An 18,686-nucleotide genomic window follows, 5' to 3' on the forward strand; every position below is an offset into this window, starting at 1 on the left:
CTACTTCTTCTTGTGTGCAAATATATTCTAGTTATTTTCTAAGCCGTTTTTCATTTGTTCTAAAAGTCCTGTGCTTCAGTTTTAGCCTGGCGGGCAAGCTTTGTCTTAAATCTAACTTTATCCAACTGCAGATGGTTTGTTTTATATGACAAATGACCAAATATCTCACAGATATATTTTCTTAAATTATTTTTCTTTCTGCCAGGTTTTACAGAGGACTTCTTACATTATGGAAAACAAAAGTATCTGAAGACACTATCTGAACAAAAACTTTTGCCATTCGATCTTGTGGCCGAACTTGTTTTACATCACAATGATCATCAAGAACTAATTTAAAAATCTTGAGAGGACGCTTGAAATAAAGCAAGGTGCTTAGCCTTCCATCCCAGAGTTTTAAACAAATCATCTTATGTTGAGAAATGAACAAGTTATAGCCATTTTGGTCAAACTTGGAGAATATCTTGTTCAGTCTTGAATGATCTGTTAGTTCTTGGGGTTTGTGTTGTGAATGACTGTCAGGTACTACCACACCAAAGTTTAGCTCAGTATTTGTAAAATACACTGAGGTATAACCATTTTTTGTGTCGGCTAAAGTCGATTAGCTGTAGTAGCCATCTTGGATTGGTTGACTCCAAAAGTGAATCAGTTGTAGATGTTCAGCCGATAATTGCTTTCTGAAAGTTTTGAAACAAAGCTGATTGCACCACGCTCAATCAATGGTGAGGAAGAGGAGCGAGTTTCTTCCTTCAGCTACCTGAGAGTTTCTGAGGGTGCAACATGGAACACCGAGACATTCTTTGGTACAAAAAAAAGGCACAGAAGAGACTCGACTTTCTGAGAGGACAAATATAGCCTAACAGTTAGGAGTGTCCTTTTCCTGATGTGACCCAGAAAGTGTGCTCACATATGAAGGCACTGTTTGGTTTGGGAGCTGCTCAGCTGAAAACAAAAAAATAGCTGTGGAGCGTTATTAAGGCAGCTGAGTAAATTACTAACACCCAGCTTTCTACCTCGGCACAGAAAGCTTCAGGTGTTTAAAAAGAGCACCCGGCGTAAGAAGAGATTCTTCTCATCCTGCCACCTTCAGGGAGGTACCATCGAGCAGTAAAAACAGGGGCCGTGAGGTTAAAGAGCAGCTTTTTTCTCAGAGCAGTTATAATGTTGAACACCACAAAGTCACAAAGCTTTTATTAGTTTATTTAAGGATTTTTATTGTTTGATACTATTCATACACGACTTACTCTGAAATTGGTCTCATGATTGTTTCATTGTCTTATTAACTGGGATGTTTATAAATATTTATCCTTTTAAGTCCATTATTAATTTTTTCTTAGTAGATATTTGCATCAGAGAGCTACTTGTAGTTTTGTTTTATGTTACATAAAATGACAATACATCTGATTCTGATTGTTTAAACCTGTCCAGTGGTTGATGAGATATTATGCTAACAGCAAACTGATTTGACTTCAAGAGTTAATGCCAAGGCTTTAAGCGATGATGTCAAATGTGTTGCCCTCAAAGTGTGTGTTGAGGACAATTCTCAGCTACTATCGCACCAAATTTTAGCTCAATATTTGTTACTCCAAACGTTAATCAGTTGCTTTTATTCATTTCTGTTTAGTGGTTCATGCATATTTTGGGAACGGTACTGACAAACAAACATTCACAGATATGGGCTAAAACATTATCACTCCACCTTCAGCGGCCGGTGATGATCATGGTTTCCAACAGGCACAAAACAAAACTAAGTAACAAATCCTGTAAACCTGTCGAGTCCGACTTGTCAGAACTGGGAGTCACTAACGAGGTTCACTAACAAGCCGAACAGGAAAGAGTGTTTGACCAGTGAAACTGAGCTGCTGCTTTCCTTGTGACATTTTTCAGGACATGTTAAAGAATACGCCAAAGGGCCACGTGGATCGCCTTCCCCTCCAGCTCGCCCTGACCGAGCTGGAGACGCTGGCCGAGAAGCTGAATGAGCAGAAACGAGTCGCTGACCAGATTGCAGAGACTCAGCAACTCGCCCGCAGCGTCAGTGATCGCCTGCTCAGTAAGGTGAATGGCTACACAAGCCACACACACACACACACACACACACTTGCCCCAATCAAATCAGCTGCAGGCCTGGCAGCTCATCTGGAGCTGTTATCGCTGCGAGCCAAACACCTAGACATTAAACCGGTGTGTAGCAATCACTTATATCACTTTCCTAGACATTAATTTAGGGAGGCATTTTTACTTGGAGAAATTATCTCATCGAAACGATGCCCATTATCATCCCTAAACAGTACCACATGCAAGGGCAGAGGCATTGCTTCTTCATTACCACGCTGAAATTACAGTCCTGCCGCTGCAAATCTGAACAAACGCTGCTCTGAATAAGAAGAATTAGGGGGTAAATGAGACATTTAATTGGAAACTGTAAGAGAGCTATCTCTTTTCACCCTGTCAGTCTCTCCCGTCTTTGCTCTTCACTTTACCCCCCATTCCCCTCCTGCACTCTCTTGTTTACTCTCTTCTTTCTCTAGTGTGACTGCATTGTCCTTTAACCTTTTCACTTTTTCAAGCACTCCCTTTCTTCCTTCTTTTTTATATGTTTCTCCGTCAGTCGGTGCTTTCCAGGACTCTGAGATGAACTGATTTGCCCAATCTCCTCCACTCACACAGAATTCCATTTGCAGAGGTGACACAGCAGAATTCCAATAAGAACGTCTCCTCAGTCCCTCCCATAACCACCCAATGAAAAATTTATTCTTTGTCTCATACTATCTAAGTCTCCAGCATATAGGACATTTAACAATGTGAGCGAGAAATGCTCTAAAAAAGCCTATAAGGATATATTTTCATAGCAGCCTGCCTCTTGAAGGAGCAGCAAGGTTTTCTGGCCATCAAACAAAAAACCAAGTTGAACTAATGAGTTCTTTTGTGGCCCTTTGGAGCTGAAAACAGTTGTATTTTACAGACGGGGCATCAGCTTTTGTGAAACATCAAAGTATCAGGATGTGACTTTCACTTCTTGCAGCCCAGTGTGCCTTAAACTGGGATGAATTTGGTTTGGTTTGTTGCAGTGTACGTGGAATAAAAGCACTGATTTAGGCTGTCACAAAAGAAGCTGAACCAAAATGATAAGAAAAAACAAACAAAAAAAACTTGCTGTTGCTGTTTTTCTTTGCCAAACATATGAATAACTGGAAAATGCAGCATGTGCTGACATACTGTTGCATAAATCGCACGTTATTGGATTCTTTTACTGGTGTGTGTGTTGACGTGTAAAGGTGTGTATGCATCAGTTTATGCATTTAAACCTGTGCAGTTGTCCTGTTGTCGCAGAAAGGATTGTGTGTCCCAGCGCTCATAAGATAAGCCAGTTTGGATTCTGTGTTAGTACCAAGGTGGATGGTATAGTATAGAAAGAAAAGGCGAAAAATGATCAAACGCCTGTTTTGCAAGTATCTGTTTAGAAAATACAAACATTTCTGGCACCTCCTGCAGCCTAAATGAATGAAGGTTTTTCTTTGGTTCCTCTCTAATCACTGTGCAAATGTGTGACAGCAAAGCCTCTGAAAGGGCATATGCAGCCTCCTTTTAACTGTGTTCACTGAGTGAACCGGGCTTGTGATGTGACAGTGTGTATACATACACGCACATTAAACGACCTTCAGCAGAATGAATGTGTTGCTAATCCCTGATGAGATATCTGTTCCTCCAAGCCTGACTTCTCTGTCCTCCAGGCACTAAACTCTAGAGGACTTGGGCTTTGTGATACTGTCTCCTCTGCCTCTGATCTGATTTCTGTTTCCCTTTTAGCAACTGAACTCGGAGCAGAGGTCACTGGTCCTTTGTGAGACGCTTATTGAGACCGTGTATGGCGAGCGGGGACAAGTCCTGAAGTCGAAGGAGAGAAAGGTCTTCCTCTTTGATGATGTGCTCATCTGTGCGAATATAAACGTCAAGTAAGTTCCTTACGTTGATCAGCTCATGCATTCAAGAATACTTGACCAATGCAATTATACTGTTTACAATCTTAAATCTGAAAAAAATTGGACATTGTGTAAAATGTTAATAAAAACAGAATCTTTTGCAAATCTCCTAAACCTACATTTTAACAGCTGGAAGACCTTTTTGCAATGACTTAAGTTATTTGGCAACAGGTCAAACTTTTTCTTCTTTTTTTCCAAAGAATTGTACAGTTTCTTAATTTCAGCATTTGATATGTTTATTATGTTTTCATGTGAATACAATATGGGGTTCTGAGATTTGCAAATCATTGAATTCTGTTTTTATTTACATTTTACACATTTTCTCCAAAATTGTAGTTACAACATGAAGTTGTATGCACCTTTTTTAAAGCAGAGCCTTGTGGCAGTTTGAAAAAAATGTATTTGATAGCACAGTTCTCCAACACGATGCTCAAGGTTTTGCAGGAGTGTTTTAGTAAACTGCATAGTGAGGAGAAATAACTGCAAGGCATTTTGAGCACTATCAGAAGTTGCAGGAGCTTTATCAGCTTTAAACAAATGGTAGAATACCTCACAACAGCTTCAGGAGTCCTAGATTACTGACATAAAACGTTTTTGGTTTCTTTCCAATTTATCTTCTGTGTCAGCACCATTGATCAAATCTCTCTCTTTCTGTCTCTCTCAAAAGAAGTAAACAGAAAAAAAAAGATTTTATATATTTTTGCGAAGCCCTCTCCAAGGATGTTACTGAAAGCCGTCTTGTCCGGCCCCTAAAGTAATTATCTCTGCAAGTCTCATTTTGAAACAAGGGTTCAGAGGTTGACTTTGTCTGCCCTTCGGTTTTTTGACAAAATGATCACAGTGTTGATTGTCAGCATGATTACAGGAATATATGAATAGTCAATTAACTCTTCCTGGCAGCCAGGGCAACAATTTCAGCAGGGAACATGGATAATCATAATTTTTTTTTTTTAATTCAAACGATCAACATGCAACATTTTTAGAAGCATCTTTTCATTTTGAATACCTGCAGGTAAACTGCTGGTACTTTTTCTCTAAATGTCTTTCTTTGTTCTCTCCTTCTCCTATTTTTTTATCTTATCTCCTGCAGGGGGCCTCCAGATATCAGCAGTCTTGTACCTGTCGGCCCTAAGTACACCATGAAGTGGAGCGCCCCCCTTCAGCATGTGCAGGTAGTGGAGGTCGGGCAGGAGAGCTCTCAAAACAAAGACTTGTTTCAACAGAGTGGGGCTAAGAGGCCAAGTGGTGCCTGCAATTCAGGTAAAACAAATATACATCTCTGTGCTATCTCAATATTTTCTCCTGTCACCCTCTAGTTAATCTCATCACTTTAACTGACTGCTGGTCTCAGCCTCTTTCTCTGACTCAGCAAGGCTAATCTGTTCCCTTCTCAAGTATCTCACGGAAGGGAGGAGATGCAGCCGTGCTGCTTGTCACTCTGATTGAGGATGTGTTTGTGAGGAGGATAGCGATGATGGTCACTTGTTCCCATCTGCCTGGGGGTGTTTTATCTTGGAGAATGATGTTGGTGTAGTGAGCCCTGAGCTGCATCATCCTCATGGTCTCATTTCACTCTCTGATAGACCACAACATGTCTAGAGAGGAGTCATCAATCTGTAGAGATTATTCCCTGCCTTTCTAGGCCCAATTAGAGAGCCAGTAGCTGTAGATAGGAATCTGTGGTTGAAACACTAGTTCTCCCACCACCTCTCACAAAGCTCTGGTGTACACAGAGCTTGACGAGATCCCTGATAAATGTGCCATGGGAAAAGGAAGATACAAAGCCTTATCAGGATGTAATGCAGCACACTTTGTAAAGTTGCTGCTCCATGACTTAAATATTAATCGTGCCTTCTTCAGTGCTCCCCGTGTCATGCTCAGAAGGCAGCTGCTGTTTTGAGAGCTGGTTTATATTCTCACTGGATTTAGTTTCTTTCTTTTGTTCGGGTAGTTTATACTCATATCCTCACAACTTTGCGGCGAGGCTTTGGGATCATTTAAGATTAGCTCTCAGTGCACCTTTCTGCACACCTTTGTAAAACTCTGAAAATGTTATGCCCCAAATAGGTCCTGGATTCTGATTCTGACATTCCCCCATCCTTGCTCTTCCTCTTTTGGTGCTCGTGGTAAGGTGTCTATCCTGAAACCTCCGTGCACGTCTGTGGGGCTGGTTTCTAAACCTTCAATCAGACTGGCAGTGCCATTTATTTATATGCCCTTGTGATGTCATTCAGTGGGGTGTCTTGTTGAAACCCCTTCCTCCCTCAGTATGGCTTAAAATTGAATCATTTTTCACCTTCTGCAGGCCCTTGTACCTGTCTTTATAAAAAAGAAAGCTTGCCTTTAGGCAGCCCTGTCTTTTTCATTCATCCCTTTCCATCTGTCTGAGTCTGTATTGTTCGGTCTGTCTTCACAGAAGGCCAAACAATGTTATGCGTCTCCCCGAAAGCCAGTTGTGCCAGGTGTTTATTCTTTTATACTGTCTTACCTCCTTTCACCCTCATTATGCCTCTTTCATTCCTGTTTCCCTCATGACCCACGGTCAGAAATACTGCTTTTTGCCAGTGGTGCAACAGGGGGCTTTGGCTGTGGATCAGACAAGGGTTTTGATACAAGTGTTAAAGCTGTATTGTCTTTAAAGCCACTATAGCATCACTGGCGCAGCAGCTGAGTGCAGAGATGGACTCTTCTGGGCTGGGGCCTTCCACATCAATGAATTATGTGCCTGGTGGCCAGTGCGGATAGTCATGTCTTAGTGTGTAAACCATATTCTGCCTCACCAATGGGATTATACTGGATTACAACTCAGCACATTCACCTCTTGGGCTGTAGCCAGCAGCAGGCCCAGGGAGACTCGGCGAACCTGCACAGGGGTCCAAGCAATCCCTTTGAAGAAGACAGTCATTCATTGTTCTTTCTGTTCACAGCAGTCCTCTTTATATTCAGATATCTCACCTATTGATTTCCTTGCACAGATGACAGATGCCACTGTGTGCCAGTGTCAAAGATCCCATTAAACCCCAAAAGCTACAATGGAACTCTTTAGATGAATAATAGCAGCCCACCCTTTTCTTTTTTTTCTCTCTCATTCCTCTTATGGCATTGCTTTCACTCCATTTATGCATGTGAATAGCCAAACAGCTGCAGGTCCCCTCGGATGAGCATGCCTCACTAAGCTCACCGACCTGCTCAGCTCTTCTGCTACTTTATTATGTGGCAGTGGTGACAGTGTAGGACAGCTCTGGAGCGAAATCTACCTGCAGAATTTAATTAGGCAATCCTCGTAGAGCTCGGTGCTGGAGAAATGTAGGCCAGGGAAGCTAGGACGGAGGACGGCAGACCGGAGGAAACAGTTATTGATTCTTTGCACTAGGAGAGAAAGACTTTGAAGGCAGCGGGCCTCAAATCGATGCTGAATTTTGTGTCTAATGAGACACCTGCATTCCTTTTGGCCAGCAAAGGGCATCACGGCTCCAAAAAACAGTTTCTCCATCTAATTTTTTTACTCATAAATTCACTTGCTGTAGTTCAACAAATAATGCCGATCGATCCATCTACACATTGAGTCTCTTTCATTAGTGCCTACTGGAATTTCAACCAGAGCCACTTTTCTTTCCTCTCCCAGTAGTTCTTTTCAACACTGTCTTAGTTTTCTTTCAGTTTGTGGAACACTTTGACCTCAAGCTTTCTTGTATTGTACATCCACTTCGTGGCAGTTAGTCTGCAAATCATCATTTTAGTATATGTTAGGCAGTTTGAGGTAATTTATAAACATTCTTGGAACTGGTAAGTATGTTTATCAAGCTATCTGTCGAGGTAAAATGTCAACCATTTGGCAGGATCATTATATAAAAACTTAAGTTGAATACTGTTGAATCATTTAGACTTTAGTCAAACAAAAATAAAATCTCTGTTTTGATAGATTTACTATTGGCAAAAACATGACTAAAACCTTGTGAAATTTAAGTAATTCGTAGCTGAAGATATGGCTCACTTTTAGGAGCTCCCTGTGATCAGGGGTAGAGGAGAAAGTGCAAAAACAGCAGCAACAATGAAAGAAATGACCCATGTCAAGGCAGACAGAGCTTAGGGAAGAAAGAACTGGACTGTAGGTGGGTTGCAATGCAGACAGCAGGAGAAGCTGCTGGCTGGAGCAGTTTAACTAGAGTACTTTCATGGCATTTACCATTAGAGAAAGAGCTGATTGATTAGCTGATATGGCCTGTAGTCAGGATCATTTGAAATGTGTGGGCTGAGCTTAATTATGTGACCTTTATGTTTAATTTAACGATACCTTTCAGTGTCTAATTTGAATTTAAAGGTATTTTTTTTTCTTATTTAAAAATTGCCAGTCTTTGATTGCAAATAAGATAAACAAGAGATAAAAAATATAAATTGTATAGGTTCCATTGCCACAACCTTCTAAGGCAATAAAAGTAGATTAATTCATGATTCTGAGTTATCTATGCTCAAAATGAAAACATAATTTTCATATTTAAGTGTGATATACTTTATGATGTTTATCTCATTTTCATGTTCTGGCAACTCAATAATAAAGCTGCATACACAACCTCATAATTCATGACTTTATTTTAGAGTGGCAACATAATATTTTTTCTCTATTTATGCTAAAGAACAACTCCGGAAAATTTTAACAATTTCTTTCTGAGAATAACAAAAATTGTGATAAAGGTTTTAGTTGTAGTCACAACATTCAAATAGAGCAATAATTGCTAACAAGCGTTCTGCACTGGACCTTCAGATTGGAAGTCTGCTGTTCTGGTGTTAGGTTTCCTTTTTAGATTCAGGTCTGGATTTTGGCTCACCCTTGAACGTGTTCAGCACATTCTCTGCTGATTGACGAGGTTTCCTGGTTGTCCATGGAGACCAGCCTTGTGCAATGCCTGGTAGAGTGGCTCCATTGAAGTTTTACAACCAGAGCCTCCTAGCTTCATCACGCTGCCCTTGCTGGTGATCAGTCAAGGCTCAAGAAATAACAGCTGTTTAAAGTCTTCGGAGGACAACATGAAACTTTCTTTAATTGTATAAATTTTAGTTTGTACAATCTCAATTGCATCAATTAGAACTGGATTATAGTTAGATTTTAAGTTATTTTATAGAGCAGAAATTTGGGGTATTAAATTGGATTGTAACTTAATGAAATTTGATATTTTTCTATTTATTTATTTTATTTGCCCTTGTAACGTCCTGAGAAAAGTTTTATTATACATCAGGTTCTAAGTAATTACATTGAGTTGTATTGAACTGAGGTGAACTGAATTGAATTAAACTAGAGGTCAACCAGTATGACTTTTCAATAGCTAATGTTGATACCAATCTTTAAAATACAGGCCAGTCGAAGGCCGATACGCACAGATTTTCTTTTGTTTATTTTTTTCCAACATGTTTTTTCTTTTAACAAAATGTAACAATAACTGGTAAACCTAACTATATATAATCTACACTAATCTGGCTGTAGCAGCTGCTGCTGCATCTTTATTTTCCTACTTAGTAATTGATTAAATTTGCACAGATATGACCAATTGCCATTTTTTAATCAAGTGGCCAATTATCTGTCTATTATAACCAATTAGCCGATTATCTGGTCTATCTCCAAATTGAACTCATTTAAATATAAATATATTACCAAATTAAGACCACTGGTTACTAAGAAGTGTGGATGGTTAATGTTGTGCTTACCATGATTTGTAAAAAAAACATGCACAAACATCCACACACACAACAATATTTCAGATGTAGTTTCTATATTCACTAACTTTCCAAATTTTCTCTGGTGGTAAAAATGTACCCGGATTCACTCTAATTAGTAACTGTCATTGCATTTTTAATACTTTGTGACCAGGAAATTCATCAAATGCATGCCACACCCCAACCACACATAGACAGGAAGTGAAATTAAAAGTCTGAAGTTTAGTGTTCAGAACAAGGGTCAAGACAGGAAGTCGACTGGTGAACCAGACAGTACTGTTTCCTCATTCAAAGAACAGCAAATACTGCTCCTTTGTTAAAGTCTGCGTTGTGTCTGAGGCACATACAAAGTGTACTTTTGGCTTTAGTACTTTGATTCTCTGTCTGCTACAATATTAAAGCTGAGGTTGGTCAGTGAGTAGGGGATTAAAAACAAAGAGCAAGGGAAGGTTTCTCGATTGCAGAAACCCCAAAAAAATAGACAATCTGGAAACTGGGAAGACAAGAACTTCACATTCTATTTATTTTGTAACAAGGTGCAACAAATAGGACTGAAGTATATCAAATAAAAACAGGAAGTCTGAGAAGTCTTGAGGCAGATCAATAAAAGATAACAGCAGTTGTATGTTAATAATTAATAATTAGTGGGTAAATAAAAGTGTCAAACAGATTTTGTTTTATTTGAACACAATGTGTGGACAGTTCTCAGTCTGTACTGCAAATGCAATATGTTGGTAATTTCAGAAATTCTTACACTTCATGTGTTGCCCACCTCCTAGGCAAAGCTCTTCTGGGTCCTCCACGGTTGTACAAGGAGCTGCAGGAACTGCAACATGACCTTTCAATTGTCGAAGAGGTTACTCTGCTTGTGGGCAAACTGCAGGGGACGTACCAGGTACGTATCACCTTAAGTTATCAAGGTGTATTTTAGAACATGCAAAGGGAAAAATCAGCTAAAAGAAATAGCATTTTAAATCCAGCTAAGTATGCAGACCAAACCACTGAAATCGCAGTGTTATGTTCACAAACATCACCCAGGCTTGATTATTCAGAGTTTTGTTTAAAGGCTATAATTGGCTGTTGAAAAAACACACACAGAAGCTAACATTCAAGTTATAATTTTTCTCTGCCAAGAGTTCTTTCAGTATTCTAAATTTGTAATCAAGCTATCTAGAGAGATTGAATTGAAATGTTTGAAATACAGAGCACAATCTGCCAAGTGAAGCTTACTTTACAATACTGTTTAAACTTTGAGAACACACTTAAGAATGACAGAAATATCCCTGAAAACATTAACCTGTGCTGTCAGTAAAGAAGGAATGCATATTGCCCACCATCTTTCATGCTAGAGTTTTAGACTAAGACTAACCTAGGTTGAGAAATAACAGAGTTGGAACCATTGTGTTATATGTTTGTGATTTAGAGTATGTGTTGTGAATAACTGTCAGCTGCTATCACACCAAACTTAAGCTCAGGATTTTTAAAATGGACTGAGTTATTGACATTTTTGTTTCCTAAGATCAGTTGGCTGTGGCGGTAAACTTAAATTGGGTTAAGTCTAAAACTTAATCAGTTGTAGACGTCAACTCAGTGATTACAGCACAGACAAAAACACACACTTACACTCAGACATGGGCAAAAACATCGTCACTCCACCTTTGCCTTCGGCGGCGGGTAATAATAAAACACTGAAATGAGTGAACGCTAAGAGATTGAGTTTGGATGTTGCAAAGTTAATCATTTAGAGGCACCCCTTTTGTTCCTTTCTCTTTAAAAAGACTACAGATGTCTTTGAGATGTTTAAAATGTGATCAAAGAACCACCTTATGTGCTTTTTGAATTATTCATTTGTAGAAGCACAAAGCCTTCCATCTATCTTTCCAACAACAGTGCCACAAGGGTGGGAATGAGATGTTCCCACTGATAGAAAAGACAGACGGTGAGATTTGTTATGTTGCTGAAGAAAACTGTCAGCACCCTTCGTGTAGTGTTCGAGTCAGGACTCTTCCCTATAGTCTTCCAGTATCACATTTACACCACTGTACACTACAAACTACATACACACCCAGGGAGGTGTACTTCAGCAATCACCAGAGTCTCTCTAATGGTTGCACTTTTGCCTCCATGCACTTAATGAGCACAGTGTCCTCAGGAGAAGTGATACTAGCCTGGCACTTAATGGCTGATATTCACGTTCCACCCTGTTATAATACTGTCTGCTTAAAAAAATAAAAATAGGCAAAATATTTCTGCACAGCTCATTTGCTGCAGAAAATTGATTTGATTCTATGTGACTTGAGGGTCTACGTTTTACTATAAAATGGATGCCAGTGCTGAAATAAATTCGGTGTTATGTTTGAGGGAACAGACAGGATTGTGCAGTTCATTATTTGAAAAATATTGGTTCAAATAATGCAAGCTTTTGTTAAGGGATGTGCATGTGCTGTGTCTGCAGATGGTGTCTATGGTGGTCTATGCTCGATGGCCCTATGCAGCAGATTTTAACTTTGTCTGTCTTTCTTTTTTTTATCAAAGAACCTGAACACCACTGTTTCACAGGACTGGTGTCTGGCTCTGCAGAGGCTTATCCGTATCAAAGAAGAACAGATCCAGTGTGCGAACAAATGTCGCTTACGCCTGCAGGTGCCTGGCAGGCCAGACAAGTGAGTAGTATTTCACGTATAGATAAGACTTTAATTGAAATGTATAGCATATTGCAATATCTTTCACATTCTAAAAGTTTGTTGGTGCCTCCAGATTTAATTTTCTTTACTGTTTATCTCATAATAAACTCTGCAGTGTGGATCTGTTTAACTTAAGCACAACATCATATTTAATGCACAGAATGACAATACTGTAAACTAGGACACACTACTGCTATTTTTTCAATGCAATGCCTTCCCTGTCTCTAAAAAAGCTGCAGGGCAAATCTTTTGCTACAAAACATCAGTAAATGTTTCCATGGAAATGTTCCATTCGAATGTTAGCTATTTTATTTCCCCTTTCAACTGTATGGGTACCAGCTTTGTCTTACAGTTTTTCACAACAGTGCCAGCATCTTTGAGATCAGCTACATTTCCGTTGGTCGGTGCTTAGACATCTAAAGGTGTGCCTTCCAACTGCTAGACATTCATCCTAATTTTTCATAGTTTTGTAACGATTTTATAAAGGATCATTACTTTGAAGCCAAAATAAAGAATACTGCTATGATTAATTTTTTTTTCAGCAAGTATATACTCTGTTAAATTCAAATCTGGACCCTTACATGACCCTTTGGAGCGATTCTTAACGTACAAAGTTTTTTTTTTTATTAATCACGTCATTAACTTCTTTTGGATTGTCAAAATATGGGTGAAACATGAAATACTAAAATAAATCTAGAGTTTCATTTTGGGTCTGGAGGAAGGCTGTCTGAGTTCTGAAGTCCAGTTGCCCTCTCTTTGAGAACATAGAGCTACACAAAACTGTTGAGTAGTTTATTCACATTTATTCACTTTCTGTAGATCATGATGCCAGTAGAACACCTTTTGCAAATTAGACAAGAAAATGGTTGGCTCTTTTCTCAATGGGTAATTGCCTGACTCAAGTATTTCTTTCATCCAGTACATGGATAAAATGAAGAATTAGCTTCACAAAATGATTTAATGGAGTCACTCCTTGCTTCATGCTTTAGTTAACACTGGACCTTAATGCATAATTTCTCTGTATTGCCTGCCATCCATCCTGAATATCCATATTATTTTATCTTTACAATGCTGCACTGTGCCAAATATTCAGTTCTATAATTGATCTCCTGGCTCTTGGGTACCCCAATTAAAGTTTAATACACTTTAACTAATAACTTTTGATAGATAAGTTCATATAATTGGCTCATACACTTTTGGAGTGTGGATAGATGTTATTTCCATATCAATTTATGGCCTCCATATAGATGACATGTGGGGAAAATATGAGCGCTAGTGCCGCCTTTCTTTTCACTTTGTTTTGTTTTCATTTGCACATAGGTTTATCTCACTTAAGTGCATTCAGCCTTTTACAATCCAGAGGGAGATGCACTGTCATACTTGGAGTTTAAAATGTTGAGGTGAATCTTTGTGGGTGAAATGATTACTAAATGACTGAACACTTAGGGAACAACAGAGATGGCTAGAAGAGAGCATATGAGTAGCTTAGAGTATTGCACGGGAGCTGGGACTAGCAAATAATGGCAGATTATAATGGATCCAATTTTGTGGCTTCTGTTGGGGATAGGATAAGAAACTGGCAAGAAGAGGAACAAAAAGAGAAAGATTGCGATAGAAAAGCTGAAGCCCTGCAGAGACAGAATAAGCAGGAGAAGGAGAGGAAGAAAGAGAGTGAAAGTGATAAGCGACCTCCCCCATGAAAGACTTGGCTCGATGCCGGCAGGGCAGTAGCAGTCAGAAGAGTGGGCCTAATGCTTCAGAGCCAGAGAGAATCAAACTGTGCCAAGCCAAGCTAAAGTGACAGCTTGAGCAGAGGAGCCGTTCAGATCAGCTCTCCCACATCTCCCAGCTTCCTCATCGGCTGTCACACCAGGCCTGCAGGGCCAATCTGCTTACTCAGATGTTTGGTGGAGCCAGATGTCATGCTTACAAGAGAGTCCCCAAATTCCCCTTCAAGGGGTACCCTATTTGCTGAACTCCTGTGATAATGTTGTTAGAAACTGTACTGACAAGGAGAGTTTCAGCCCCTCCAAAGGCCCCAGCTGCAAATTTACATTTAGGGTTTAAATAATGTAGAAATAATGTTAAATCATATTTGGAAAATGTCACTGCATTTTGGGGGGTTATATAAACTATGTTCTGAAAGAGAACATCCTGATGGAGAAAAAATTTTGGTTGTGTGATAGCAATCTCTTTGAGCTTGGGCGTCAGTATTGGGTGTGTGGACCGGTAGAGAACCTCAGGGCATAGGGTGACAGGTGGGACAGCGGGTGCTCAAGTCATCGTGACACTACCTGGGTGCAGTAGTGGCAGATCGCTGGGAGGAGCAGCATTCAGGCTGTGTCTCTGTCTCCCCCATAAACACACCTACACAGTCATAAACACTTTTATATGAAGGCTTTTTTCTTGTTACCTTTTTTACATTGTGTTACTAATTTGACAAATTATTTACTATCCACAAGGCTGATATCAGAGTCTGCATTAGCATGTTAAATGCATTTACACACGCTTCCTGCTGAGAAATGCAAATACACTCAAGCAATTGTACTTTTTAGTTAAACAGGCAAACAGATTAGGAAACATAGATCCACACACTTACATGCAGAGTTGAGCCTTTACTCTGCTGGTGAGAGAGCGGCTCCGCAGCGGGGACCCCCTGTACTGAGTCGGTCCCCTCCTGTCTGGCCGCAAGCGACTCTCTGCAGTAAGACAGCACATCACAGCCTCCACACTGCAAACACACGAGTACGTGGAGAGAATCCTGACTGCTGCCTCAAAGGGACCAGCCTACGTGTGACAGCAGTTCATTAACATCCTCTTTAAGTGCGTTCGCAGGAGCACCCACAGGCACAGATACAAGGACCGAACTGGCAAGGGAAAGATATGAGTTCAAATGTCAGTTTAACCAAATGTATTTGCTGCTTCATCCACTCTTACCAAGTGTAGATCATACATGAAAAGGCATATCTGTAATCCCCTCAGTTTTCCTTAAAATAGGCTCTTTTGTGCAGACTTCCTGCCAGGCTAGGGACACAAATCTCATTTACCATCAGATGCCCAAATAGACAAGCTCCCAGAGAGACTTATCATCCTCTTTCTGACTGTAGTTAAGTGTCAGCACAAAGGAGGTCTTGTTTTTTTTTTTCTTTTTTTCAAATTTTCTAAATTCAAATGTTGCCTGAAAGCAGAATTTTTTATTTGAATTTTAATGGTAAACAAAATGTTTTCTGAGGAAAATTAAATGAGTCAGTCATAATTTCCTGTACATTAAGATCAACTACTTTACATGATGGTGGTACATGATTTACCTAAGGAGGCCCACAAAAAATGAGGCAGACCTTGCTGACTTTTTGTAAATCTGTGTTTTGGCTTGCTGGATCATCTAAAGTTCTCATGTATAGTGTCATTTGGGACTTAAGCTCCTTTCACACTATGCTTATAGCAGCCAAGATGATGCCATTGGTTGATCACACATGAATCGATTGAGCCAGCCAATTCCTGCAATGGTGTGTTCGGACGTGGATCCACATTGCAGAACCAGTGGAGTTAGATTTAAAGACTGAAAGTGACAGAAGTAATAAAAAGTAACTAAAAGATGTTTATGATCAATGTGAGGGCAGAAAGATTGTTTTTGTTGTCGAAGATAGGTTTTTGGACTTTCAGTGAACTTTATGACCTGTTTGCATTACTCTAGTTGTCTTGCCTGGATGTGTGCATGAATGAGGCCCTTAGTCTTCCCAGGTCAGCTGGCTGCTCTCCTTTCTGATGCTTATTCTTTGGTTCTTCTACCTGACCTTTGCTTATGATTGGAGGTAACTCACCCAGGTCAATGTGGTAAAAGGAGCAGCTAGAATTATCTAGTCTGTTTTTTTCTTTGGTATGACAGGTCAATATTAAACAGGTCAAAAGCATGATCTTTACTATCCTTAGTAACCTCTTCTGAGCTGTCTCGGTTCCCAGCAGGTTACAAAATACAGAGAATAAACTATGATAGAAGGAAAACTTTTCTATTCTTGTGGCAGCTACTCTTGAAAATAGTTTATACCTGAAGGTTTTAACTTATCCAACTTTGAGATGTCCACTTTTTAGAATTTAACTTTATTGCTAATTCTCCCATCCATCCATCCATCCATCCATCCATCCATCCATCCATCCATCCATCCATCCATCCATCCATCCATCCATCCATCCATCCATCTTTTGTTGCTTATCAGTGGTTGGGTTGCAGAAGCAACAGGTCCAAGAGGGAAACTCAGACATCTCTCTCCCCAGCAAGTCAAGTCAAGTCAAATTTATTTATATAGCACTTTTCATCAACAAGGCGATTCAAAGTGCTTGCAACACTATGGGGGGTTCCCGAAGTGTTCCCAGGCCAAAGATGATACATAGTCCCTTTAGTGAGTTCTGGGTCTGCCCTGGGGTCTACTCCTAGTAGAACGTACCAAGAAGACATCCTAATCAGATTCCCAAACCACCTTAGCTGATCCTTATTGATACAGAGCAGTGGCTTTATCCCAATCTCCCTTTAGATGATGGAGCTCCTTGCCTTATCTCTAAGGCTAAGCCCAGCCACCCTATGGAGGAAGTTGTTTGTATCCAGGATCTTGTTTGTATCCAGGATCTTGTTTTTTCAGTCATGAACCAAACCTCATGACCATAGAGCTTTGCCTTTCAACTCAGCTCCTTCTTCACCTTGACAGACCATAATGTTGCCCTCATTACTGCACATGAGGCCGCAGTCTGTTGATCTATTTCCTGCTTTGTCCTACCATCATTTGTGAACGAGACTCCCAGGTACTTGAACTCAACCAGAGTCAACCTAAACCCGGAGGGCTCATTACACTTTTTTTCTGGTTGAGAACTATGACCCCAGATGTAGAGAAGCTGAGTCTCACCCCAGCTGCTTCACATGCAGCTGTGAACCACCTCAGTGTATGCTGAAGGTCGTGGCTCAAAGGCGCCAACAGAACCACATAATTTGCAAAAAGCAGAACCAAGACCCTGGGGTTCCCAAATCTGACACCCTCTTCTCCGTGACTGTGCCTTGTATCCCATTACAAGATGAGTTCATTGAACTTCATTTCTCAATTTCTAAAATAATTATAATATAGAGGGAAAAATTAAGTGCTGTATTCTTATTGACAGTTTGTGGCTTTGCAAATACTCTGATGAGTAAATGTACTTGACTGACTACCAGCTTTCACCAGCAGGGATTCTTCATGTCATTGAGACAGCTGGGCTATGTAAACCATCAGCACCACAGCACCTACTTTCTCTTTTACCATATACAGTAAGTCCTGTTATACTCCCAGGCCAGTGTGAGCTAAGGCTATCTTTGAGCTAGCAAACACTTGATACTCTGGGCTTTAAACTCTAAAGCCAAAAAGCAGGAATTGCAAAAGATGTGCACATATAGTCCTAATTATGTCCAGTTAGGTAAAAAAAAAAACAGCATTTAGTCAAACATATACATGTAACTGTTTATCACAGTGAACAGAATGATCCATTTTGTTCTCAGACAGTTTCTGTCAATTGGTAAAATTACAGACAATTTCAGGTAGAATAAAACAAATCTGGTTCCAAACAGACTCAAACCATAAACTTAGAAATGCAATACAATGCAGATATCATAAAATATCTGCATTGTATTGCAGATATTACTAAACTTTTAAACTAAAACAGTTGTGCATGAAGCATTTGGTGACCACACTGAGATATTCATCTGGATATTCTTTTTGAATGATATTTTGGTTAACATAAACCAATTATCTCGAATTGAATCTTAACTTTTTAAACCTTAAGATTTAGGGTTCAGGCTCAGTTGTTAGCTGGTTAACCAAAACTGAATTTACCGATTATCTTCCCATAGGATCTGTAAGGTCCTGGTATCCTGTCTAAGTAATGGGTTACATTTTTTGAAAATCACATTCCACCTCTGCACTTACTCTCACCCCCACCCCTTCTCTCTGTCTCTCTTTTTTATTTTCGGCTTTTTTGTCCATGGACAGCTTGTCATTTTTTTTCCTTTCTATTTTTCTTCTTTCATTCACATTCCCACATGTTGGCACATTCACACCTGGAGGCGAGCAAGAATAACCATAGTTCTCTATTATGGTTGTACATTGTCTTTACTCAGCACTATTTAAAAATGTTGCGGTATTGCTTAAATAGTCAAAACACATTTTTGGAAAGAGTTCCTTATTTACTGGAGAAAAACTTGATCTAATGTTCACATACTGCCAAAAAAATAACTCAATATACCATTTTAAAACAATGATTTGTGTGATGTTATGTGTTTCTAAAAGCTTATAAG

At 39.7% G+C, this 18,686-nt stretch overlaps 1 protein-coding gene across 10 annotated transcripts in view; it reads left to right on the top strand.

The window, feature by feature from the left end:
* arhgef10la (Rho guanine nucleotide exchange factor (GEF) 10-like a) overlaps positions 1-18,686 on the top strand; it is a 124,765-nt gene that overhangs the window by 49,029 nt on the left and 57,050 nt on the right. For all 10 annotated transcript variants that reach the window (XM_037975324.1, XM_017408921.3, XM_017408923.3 and 7 more), the window contains 5 exons: positions 1,885-2,055; positions 3,808-3,953; positions 5,071-5,240; positions 10,469-10,584; positions 12,225-12,352. In XM_037975324.1, coding sequence (XP_037831252.1) covers positions 1,885-2,055; positions 3,808-3,953; positions 5,071-5,240; positions 10,469-10,584; positions 12,225-12,352 — 731 coding nt within the window. The remainder of the gene's footprint in view (positions 1-1,884; positions 2,056-3,807; positions 3,954-5,070; positions 5,241-10,468; positions 10,585-12,224; positions 12,353-18,686) is intronic.

The sequence above is a fragment of the Kryptolebias marmoratus genome, linkage group LG4 (genome assembly GCF_001649575.2).
Source record: "Kryptolebias marmoratus isolate JLee-2015 linkage group LG4, ASM164957v2, whole genome shotgun sequence".
Classification (NCBI taxonomy): domain Eukaryota; kingdom Metazoa; phylum Chordata; class Actinopteri; order Cyprinodontiformes; family Rivulidae; genus Kryptolebias; species Kryptolebias marmoratus.